Genomic DNA, 11,044 nt, shown 5'->3' with positions numbered 1-11,044 from the left:
TAGGTGTGACATTGATTTGTTTCTGCGTCACATACAGGATTCTGCTGGGTTCATGGTGGAGGTCATGAAAGACCTTGGAATGCTGAATGCAAGGACTACTTCCATGGCGGTATCAGCACGCAGAGGACTCTGGCTACGCCAATGGACTGTGGATGCAGAATCCAAGAAAAGTGTGAAGAACCTACCCTTCACAGGTCAGGCTCTCTTTGGGGACGCATTGGATACGTGGATTTCTTCGGCAACTGCGGGTAAGTCAACATTTTTGCCCTCAGCAGCTCCACCGACTAGGAAATCTTTTCCTACATCCACACTGCAAAATTGAAATCCCCTTCCACCTTCTTTAGGGGAGGACGGGAAAAATCCAGAAAACCTGCACCGACAGGTTCTCAGGAACAGAAACCAGGTCCTGTCTCCTCAAAATCGTCAGCATGACGGTGGAAACCCCAGCATGGGGATCGGGCAGGTGGAGGCAAGACTAAATTTCAGTCACATCTGGGCGTCATCAGGCCTAGACCCCTGGGTGACGGAAATTGTTACCCAGGGCTACAGACTGGAGTTTCAGGAACTCCCACCTCACAGATTCTTCAAATCAGGCTTACCAGTTTCGCAGACAGAAAGGCCTATCCTACAGGAAGCCATTCAAAAATTGGTCAAAACAGATGTTATTGTCCCAGTTCCACCTACTCTATACCACAGGGGTTATTATTCCAACCTGTTTGTGGTGCCGAAACCGGATGGTTCGGTAAGGCCAATTTTAAACCTAAAATCATTGAACCCCTACTTAAGGAAATTCAATTCAAGATGGAATCTCTGAGAGTGGTAATATCAGGTCTTGAGGAAGGGGAATTCCTAGTATTGCCTAGATATCAAGGATGCGTACCTTCACATTCCGATCTTGCCACCTCGCCAGGCTTATCTCAGTTTCGCGCTACTGGATTGTCACTATCAGTTCCAAGCGTTGCCTTTTGGCCTCTCCACAGCACCGAGGGTATTCACCAAGGTCATGGCAGAGATGATGCTACTCCTCCGCAAGCAGGGAGTAAACATAATTCCATATTTGGACGATCTCCTGATAAAAGCATCTTCCATGGAGAGGTTGTTGCAGAGTATAGCTCTCTCAACTCGACTACTCCAGGATCATGGGTGGATCCTGAACTTCCCAAAGTCACATTGTGAACCGACAAGGAGACTGCCCTTCCTGGGGATGATATTCGACACGGAAGTGCAGAGAGTATTTCTACCGGTGGAGAAAGCGCTGGTGATCCAATCAATGGTACGGGATATCCTGAAGCCACAACGGGTATCGGTTCATCAGTGCATTCGCCTTCTGGGGAAGATGGTAGCCTCCTACGAGGCTCTTCAGTACGAATGATTCCATGAGAGGTCTTTCCAACTGAATCTCCTGGACAAATGGTCAGGGTCACATCTTCACATGCGCCAGCGGATACGCCTGTCGCCGAAAGCCAGAATTTCACTCCTCTGGTGGTTGCAAACTTCTCACCTACTCGAGGGTCGCAGGTTCGGGATTCAGAGTTTGATCCTTCTAACCACGGATAGAAGTCTCAGAGTTTGGGGAGCAGTCACCCAAGGGGAAACTTTTCAAGGAAAGTGGTCAAGTCTTGGAATCCATCCTTCCGATAAACATTCTGGAACTGAGGTCCATATACAACGGCCTTCTACAAGCGGCACATCTTCTGCAAGATCAGGCTATTCAGGTTCAGTCGGACAATGTGACGGCAGTGTCCTACATAAACCGACAGGGCAGAACGAAGAGCAGAGCAGCAATGACAGAGGTAACAAGAATCCTCCTCTGGGCAGAAAAGCACGCGGTGGCGCTATCAGCAATCTTCATTCCGGGAGTGGACAACTGGGAAGCGGACTCCTCAGCAGACACGATCTCCATCCAGGAGTATGGGGCCTCCACCCGGAGGTTTTCGCAGAGGTGACATGCTGTTGGCGTGTACCTCAGGACATGATGGCCTCTCGCCTCAACAAGAAGCTTTGCAGGTACTGCTCCAGGTCGAGAGACCCACAGGCAGTGGCGGTGGACGCACTGGTAACTCTGTGAGTGTTCCACTCAGTGTATGTGTTCCCTTCACTTCCACTCATCCCAAGAATTCTCAAACTAATAAAAAGAACAAGAGTTCAGGCCATCCTCATTGCTCCCGACTGGCCAAGGATCTTCTGGAGTTACTCCTGGAGGATTTGAGGCCTCTTCCTCTTCGCGAGGAGCTTCTTTAACAGGGGCCGTTCGCCTATCAAGACTTACCGTGGCTACGTTTGACGGCATGGAGGTTGAACGCCAGATCTTAGCTCGGAAGGGCATTCAGAAAAGGGTCATTCCCACCCTAATTCAGGCTAGGAAGGGAGTTACGTCTAAACATTACCATCGCATTTGGAAAAAGTATGTGTCTTGGTGTGAATTCAAGAAGTATCCAACAGTGGAGTTTCAACTGGGACGTTTTCCCCTCTTTCTGCCGGCTGGGGTGGATGTGGGCCTACACTTGTGCTCCATTAAAGTCCATATTTCTGCCTTGTCCATTTTCTTCCAGAAACAATTGGCTGCCCTCCCTGAGGTTCAGACTTTCTTGAAAGGGGTTCTGCACATCCAACCTCCCTTTGTGCCTCCTACAGCACCTTGGGATCTTAATGTGGTGCTGCAGTTCCTGCAATCGGATTGGTTCGAACCTTGGCAAGAGGTGGACGTCAAGTTTCTTACTTAGAAGGCAGTCACACTGTTGGCATTGGCATCTGCTAGACGTGTGTCTGAATTGGGGGATTTGTGTTGCAAGAGGCCCTATTTAATTTTCCTTGAAGATAGAGCTGAGCTCAGAACGCGTCAGCAATTTCTTCCTAAGGTTGTGTCTGCTTTTCATATCAATCAACCTATTGTGGTGCCAGTGGCTACTGACTCCTCAATTACTTCAAAGTCCTTAGATGTGGTGAGGGCTTTGAAGATTTATGTGAAGAGTACCTCTCGTCACAGGAAATCGGATGCTTTGTTCGTTCTTTATGATCCCAACAAGGTTGGGTGTCCTGCTTCTAAGTAGACAATTTCTCGTTGGATCAGGATTACTATGCAGCATGCTTATTTTACGGCAGGCTTGCCTTGTCCAAGATCTGTTAAAGCCCACTCTACTCGTAAAGTGGGTTCTTTCTGGGCGGCTAACCTTAGTGTCTTGGTTTTACAGCTTTGCCGAGCTGCTACTTGGTCTGGGTCGAACAAGTTTGTTAAGTTCTACAAGTTCGATACTTTGGCCTCTGAGGACCTAAAGTTTAGTCAATCTGTTCTGCAGGAACCTCAGCACTCTCCCTCCCGTACTGGGAGCTTTGGTACATCCCCATGATACTAAATGGAACCCCAGCATCCTCTAGGACGTAAGAGAAAATAGGATTTTAATTGCCTACCGGTAAATCCTTTTCTCGTAGTCCGTAAAGGATGCTGGGCGCCCGCCCAGTGCTTCGTATTCCGGCATTGTTACTTGGTTCAGTATTGTTGTTTCAGCCGTTGCTGAATTGATCCAAGTTGGTTAGCTTGGCTTTCCTTTCTTGTCATGTGTGAGCTGGTAGGAATCTCCCCACTATCTGTGTATTTCCTTCTCTCGAATTATGTCCGTCTCGTCGGGCACAGTTTCTAGACTGAGTCTGGTAGGAGGGGCATAGAGGGAGGAGCCAGCCCACACTATTAAACTCTTCATGTGCCAGTGGCTCCCAAAAGACCCGTCTATACTCCATGGTACTAAATGGAACCCCAGCATCCTCTACGGACTACGAGAAAAGGATTTACCGGTAGGTAATTAAAATCCTATTTTTAACCTCCTAACTTTGTCAGTAGCAAATTCACTTAAATGTCACTGAAATCTGTTGTTTTTAGGTGTGCTTTGCTGAAAAGATAATTCTAACAGTCCCTTTGTTTGCCATGTTCCCTTCAGTCAGTACAAGCATCAATTGCCATGGGTGCTGCACCATTTCTTATTACAACAGCTGGCTGAAAATAAAGTGTTGACTTTTAAAAGAGGAGCTAAGGGCATAGATCTGCTGCTCTGCCCTGTACAGAAAACTTAATACAAATACTTTAAGATGGTGACCCCAGAGTTGCTGGTGCTATCAGGAGAACGTTCAAGCCCCATATAAAAAGGGGAGGCTGATGTGGAGCGTATATTCAATTGCAGTACCTGCACGCTTGGAATGTAGGTGTGCAAGAGCAGTCATACATAATACAAACACAGCTACACTTAAAACTGAACAAGCTGAACTTGTATGTGATGTGACGCTCTCACATACGCATAGTTCAGTGAGCAGATGATCATGCAAATGCAGGCTATGCAGACTTGGATGTAAGAGAGAATATGCCTTTTTGGAAGTGTCTCTATTGCACCTAGTATTATGCAAGTTGGTTCATGATGATTAGTAGCAAAGCAGACTATGCAGATATGCTGTACACTGAGATGCTGTCGCATCTCAAACTTTGTATATGGGCAAATAAGCACATATTTTTTTCATGTACACCTCTTTTGAGTAATGCATGGCCGATTTACTGCCAACTCCGCATCAGCCCCAAAACATCTGCATGTAGCGCACGCTAGTAGCAGGTGCAAATGTAAATGTTTACAAAACCGCTTTACAATAAGCAAATCAAAAGCTATGATGGAAGATCTCATCCTTTCTCCGGCTGGGTCCACAGGTTATTCACAGGATAACATTGGGATATGCCGGAGCGACAGCGGAAATGGCACCAAATAGTCACAAGCTTTCTGGCCTCCCAGGATGCATCGGGCTTGTCCATATAATCCCGCCCACCGACTCAGTCAAATCAGTTTTTTGTTTGGTGCGGCAGGAGCCGGACCATGGTCACAGGGCTGCTGTAAAGGCAGCTCTAAGCTTTATTTTATTTTTATAGTCTTACTACGTTTTGAGTGATCTTTCTTAACAGCGTCTTATACGCATGCTAGAAAGAGTCGCTCCAACAACTCTCCACCGGGTCGCAACATCTCTTACCTCCGGGTACTAGTGCTGTCTCGGCGGGCGTCTGTGTCGGATGTTCTAGCAGGTGCAGCAGACGTTACCAGGCTGTGGCCGGAACATGGGGAGAAGGTAAGGCATCGGTTCCACTTACTAGGGGAATTCGGAAACAGCCGCACTGTATTGATGGAGACTATAAACAGTGGTTGATGCGCTGCCAACCTTAGGTGCTCCAGCGCTATGCTTTAGGGATCATAGGCACCAGGACTAGGTTGAGGCCGCGATCCCTGGAGTTTGTCAGCAGGGGGAGTCAGACGCTCTCCTGGTCGCCCCTCCCCCCAGTTCATGACCAGTTTCCGTGCGTCTCTCGTCCATGAACTGATTGCCTCACTTCCGGCTCAGACGCTACCACAAGGGGAACTCGGTCGATGCTTAGGCCGCTGTGACCGTGTACACTAGAGTTTACTGCCAAGACCGGGTCGCGGACAGGAGCGTCTGCATACACTAATCGTTCACTGAGCGTCTGTGTCCTTTATCAGTTACCGGAGCGGCAGTGTACACTAGTAGCGTCTGGATCCAGTCAGCGTCTTTCGAGCGTATTGATCGATCCCGGAAGGGGGGTGAGTCTCCCTGTATCCCACTCTACTGAGTAAGGGTTATACAGTACTAAAATTCTATCTACTGTGTAGTACGGATAGTTAATTTTGGTACACAATGCATATGAGGCCTGTACAGTACTGACGTTTTTCTGAATAATGTCTGAAACGTTTGAAATAGCTGTTTAAAAACAGAATACGGTAATTGTACGCCTACATACTGGAGAAGTATTTTTGTGGTTGATTACATACTCATATGACAATGGCTAATATTTAACATGTCACTGACTGCTAGTGTGATTGCTTACTTTTATATGTTTGTCGGTATTGTTTCTGAACCTCAATTCGGGTGCTCGGGTTGTGGTCGGATTGACATCACTTCTATATTTAAATAAGTGATTTCAGTCACAGAGAGTGTAGTATATTGTATAAACGGATTATTTACCATGTCTGTGAGCGGCAAAAGTGACAAGGATACTTTATCAGGGACTCCTACACCCTTAACATGTTTATCTTGTAAAGTAGGGGTGTTAGCCCAGTATCTAACGTATGACGGGTTATTTGCAAACTGTTGTGCGTATCAGCAAAGTAAAAGACAGGTTCTGGTTCAGCAACCAGTAGATCCACCATGGGGTGTGTTTGCACAGACTTTATCTACAATAGCTGACAGATTAGCACCTGCAGTTCCACTCCCAGGAGTAGGATACACTATTAACCCTTACATGCAGCTCCTTTCTTGTGGTTTAATTCCAGCAGCTTCAACAAGTAAGCATGCTAGTAAAACCAGGGTAGATACATCTATGTTACAGACTACACAAGACGATACAACAGATGAGGATACATTGTATTCAAATACCCCATATGACGACCAGTTGGAGGGTTCAGCTCAGAGGATATAGCTGAGCTTATTGATGCCATGAAGGCTATTCTGTCTCTGGAAGAATCAGTAGGAACAAGAAGAGAAAAAGAACTGTATTGTCGATGCACAAAAAGAAGGGAGACCTAATTATCGCAACCTTCTGAGAAAAATAATTTCTAAAATTTAACTTTTATTGATGTCTAATAAAATAGTGTGACAATAACTCACACACAAACCACGAGTACAGACGAAACATAGAGGTTAAAATCAAAACATACACAACATATACCACAAGTGCAGTGAAATAGTTGGCACCCATCATTGGGTTGGGAGGGCACAATTTGATTCACAGCCTGCCAGTTAGCCCGAAGGGTGAGGATTGGTCCAACCCCCCGAGCACGCATCTGCATGCAGGCTGACGTTTGTTTACGGCAAGCAGCAACCAAGTCTGTGAAAGTTACTGCTGGCCATCGCACTACCTTCTTTCTCATACCCAGTGGAGGTCTGGGTTACAGTACTTTTGGTGTGCCCAGTGCTTTGCAGGGTAGGATAGCGTCTCTATCAGGAACTTGTTCTCCGTTGTCGAGATGGACTTCTGATGGTACTGAGTGCTTTTTATTGCACCAAGGGTCTTTTACCATAGAGTGCCCATCCCTTGAGGACTGCTTTGGGACTTCCCCAGCTTAAATGCTCCCCCAGTGGAGGATAACAGGATTTTGGTACTTACTGGTAAAATCCATTTCTCCAAATCCATGGGGAACACTGGATGCCCTCCCTGCGCTCTGTATGTTAATCTGTTCTCGTTCAGACCTCTGGGTCTTGGGAGGTGGTCTGTGTCCTGTTTTGTTTCTCCTCTCCTCCTTCTCTCCAACCTCCTACTGGCTTGCTAATGTTGCTGGGGTATGGAGGGGGAGGAGCCAGTTCAGACTAATTTGATTTTAAAGTGCCAGGCTCCTCTACCATTACCTATTCCCCATTGTAAATGCTCCAGTGTCTCCTGTGGATTTGTAGAAATGGATTTTACTGGTAAGTACCCAAATCCTGTTTTTACTATTACAGGATTAATATTGTGCACAGGATCCCACGTAATTCCTACTTGTTGACAAATTTACAGGAGCTGTTGCCCATTATGGCCCAGAGAGGAATTGCACCAGACCTCTACACATTCTGCAATCTGGCTAGGGCATGTCACAAAAAAGAAGACGGCTTACAGTTGCTGCAAGACATGACGGTACAAACGCATGCCTAGTTTTCACTTGTCTTTCAGTGTATTTGATGTATATCAACCAAGAAATAGAGTTGTTTCTCTATAAGATATGATAAAATCATATATCACTGTGATTCATTAATATGAATATATAAATATAACATTATTTTCACAAACAGGTGCACACAACTACAGTACTAGAACGGTCTCTATGACAGACACTAGTCACTAATGGGTAACATTATCTTTGTACTTTAACAATTGAATTAATTGCACAATTACTGTACCTTAAAAAAAAGTATAATAAATTGGGTTCTACACATACTTGTAACGAATATACAGTATCTGACATTTGTTACCTATTGCAATAACCTGTTTCTATCTGTTCTGTATTTATGTTAAGATGATTTTACTAGTCATTATTCTGTCTTGGCCACTGACCTTTTCTTAGAACACAGTATGAGGGCTTCTTAAGGCTGCTTAGCAAGCTCTGGTGTCTTTTTTTTTTTTTTTTTTTTAAATAGTTTAATTTTATTTTTACTGTGGAACTTGCTTTAACTTGAGTACAGTATCATATCTATATATTTTATTTTACTTAACAATACTCATTTAGCTGTATACTGACAAACGTATGTAGGGTAGAATTAATTATAACCTGTTTTTTCTGACTTGTGTTACAGATCGCTGGTTTCCGCCCCAATAATAATATATACAGCACTTTGATTAATGTGGCCATTAAACAATTAGATTATAGATATTTGATTGAGATTCTACGAGACATGAGGAACAGGAAAGTGGCCCCTAATGAAGTGGTGATCCGTCAGCTGGAATTTGCTGCACAATACCCTCCAAACTTCGATAGAGTATGTTCATGGTTTAATGAGACAAAGATAACTGATAACATTATTGACCATTAGTTTGTGTAGATATTTCTCCTTCATCCACTGGGGTCACTGGAACATTGTGGTATAGATGGTGGTTGAGCCTGGCCCTTTAAATATTAAGTGATATGAACAGGGCTTCTCCCCTTCTATACTTCCGTTTTAAGTGCCTGTTGGAGCTGGGCGTTTTGGGGTTTTTTCACAGGTTGCTCAGCAAGCCAGTCAGTTTATTTGTTTTCACTGTTCTTGCTGGGCAGACTGTGCTACAGAAGCTGCCTATTACATGGGCACCTCTAGAGGGACATGTAATATCTGACACATGGTTGTGTTAGGGCTTCCTGAGTGCAGCATCTATTGACACTGGAAACTTGTGGTAGCAAATAAGTAGGATCTTCCTTTGGGTGAATCAGCATTGGCCATGACGCCGGAATCGACGAGGGCAGGGGACGTGACCAGTGACAGTTGCTTGTAAAGCTCCTCTCTCTTAGGATTGGCTGCCTCTATGAAGATTTTTTTTGCAGTTCAGTACCTTGTCCTGTCACTCCCCTTATCTGGTGTTTCGAGATGAGAGGGCAGTACTTTGTACTAAGCCCTCTATCTTGCCAAAATTGGTGTCGAAAGTTCACATAAATCAACCACTTGTGGTTCTGGTTTTGCCTTGTGACATTCTATTCATTGCCCAGGATTCTTGTCATTCTTTGGATGTGGTCTAGGATCCCTGGATCTATATTTGCCACTCTTCAAACTTACACTTACTCATGGCAGATGGTTTGTTTATTCTTTTTGACTCTCGGAAGAAGCCTCAAAACTTTCTTTTTGGGCAGTCACTCGCCAGGCTTATATTGTCTGTACTAAACAGATTCTTTTCCAGATTATATCTCTTTCGACTCAATCGGTTGACACCTCTTGGACTGCATGTCATTAGGCCTCTACTGACCAGCTGTGTTATCTGGCTACCTGGTCTTCAATGCATAATTTAGCACAATTTTGCCCCTTTAACACTTTTCCATCTAAAGATGTAATCTTTGGGTGCAAGGTGACAGTACGGCTACAAAGTGCTCCCACCTCTGAAGACTACTTTGGGACATTCCCTGTGTTACAGTGTCCCCTAGTGGATGATAGAGAAAACAGGATTTCTGTACTGTAAATTCTTTTTCTCCGATTCAATGGAGGCCTTGGATGTCCTCCCAGCCCTTCCTGTTGTATGATCCTTTCTTGGTTGGTTGGTTACTGTTGTGATTGTTTTGTCACTTTGTCTTTTGTGATTGTTGTGTTTTGGATCTCTTTTTGGCCTTAGTTAACTTAACAGTGAAGTTATTTGGGCTATAGAGAGAGGCCCTGTTTACATAATTTAAGATTTAAAGTGCCAGCTCCATGCACCACCATCTATTTCCCAATGTTCTAGTTTTCCCCCATGGAATTGGAGAACGGGATTTTACTGGTAAATACAAAAATCCTGTGTTTAATTCCTGGTTCACAGCTTATCAAACTGTAAATCTGCATCAGCTAAATTCTTTTATGATCAGTTCTCTATATGCCCCCTCCTGTATTTAAGGTGATGCTATTGGGGTATAATCACAGATATTGTGAGTGCTAATAGGCAGTCATGTCATCTCGTACTGGTTTCTGCTCCCCAAGCCACATGGCGAACAATGCAGTATATAACCATGGAAGCCACTGTGATCTGAAATGAACATCTTAAAATTTTCAATGCACCAGGAGCTCTTGTCTGCCATGTAACTGACAGTGGGCAGTCAGCGGAACTATGCAAATAAGTTTATGTTCCTGACATGGGTTTGTGCAGTCTTGATTTATGGGCTAGTTGTTCATCATTACCTAAACTCACCAGGCACCTTTTACTTATTATAATAAATGCAATTTTATTTTGTTTCTAGTACAAAAGAAAGAATGTATTCTTGGAGCAGATTGATGGCTTTCGTGGTTATTACTCCCGCTGGCTAGAATGGATGGATGCAGAGGAACCTGAGCACCCATGGAAGAAGTTCCGGACTAAGCAAGAAATTAAATCTGAAGCTAGTACAGAACTATGAAGATATTGTTGTTTTTTTTTGTATATGTGAATTTATACGTGTGTGTATATATATAAGTGTGGGGGAAGGCTGTTCCAACTGGTTAATATGTCATTCCTGTAAGTGCTTCATGATTTATTATAAAGTAGTGGTTTTATTTATGTGGAAATATCCAGCCCTTTCATCTTCAGTTTATTCAGTGTTTGTTAGTAACAAATCCTTAAAGTTAATGTCTATGTAGCTGAATCTAGTCTTCCTGCAACTTGGACAATTATTCCTGTGTCAGTTGGAGCCACAATCCCAAATCGTGGGGGGAATTCAAATGTTTGAAAAGTTGGTTGAGTGTCCGTTTTTTCCTACCTATTAGATAGGAAAAAACAGACTCCCAACTGACTTTTCAAACAATTGAATATCCCCCCATGTATTCATGTGCATGGATTGGCAGGGGATTTATTTCTTCAAATGATTCACCTGTTTTTCTACTAATATTTATTTTGTAATTGTGTCCA

At 44.1% G+C, this 11,044-nt stretch overlaps 1 protein-coding gene across 4 annotated transcripts in view; it reads left to right on the top strand.

The window, feature by feature from the left end:
* The window catches only part of PTCD1 (pentatricopeptide repeat domain 1), a 115,920-nt gene extending 105,210 nt beyond the window's left edge, over positions 1-10,710 (top strand). For 3 of the 4 annotated variants that reach the window (XM_063934161.1, XM_063934159.1, XM_063934160.1), the window contains 3 exons: positions 7,532-7,648; positions 8,305-8,487; positions 10,401-10,710. In XM_063934161.1, coding sequence (XP_063790231.1) covers positions 7,532-7,648; positions 8,305-8,487; positions 10,401-10,556 — 456 coding nt within the window. In that variant the 3' untranslated portion in view covers positions 10,557-10,710. The remainder of the gene's footprint in view (positions 1-7,531; positions 7,649-8,304; positions 8,488-10,400) is intronic. The other variant, XM_063934162.1, reaches the window with a different exon arrangement.
* Positions 10,711-11,044: the final 334 nt, after the last annotated feature.

The sequence above is a fragment of the Pseudophryne corroboree genome, chromosome 7 (assembly GCF_028390025.1).
Source record: "Pseudophryne corroboree isolate aPseCor3 chromosome 7, aPseCor3.hap2, whole genome shotgun sequence".
In the NCBI taxonomy this organism is placed as follows: Eukaryota; Metazoa; Chordata; class Amphibia; order Anura; family Myobatrachidae; genus Pseudophryne; species Pseudophryne corroboree.
The sequence above is the reverse complement of the archived record's forward strand: the minus strand, read 5'-3'. Positions and strand labels throughout refer to the sequence as shown.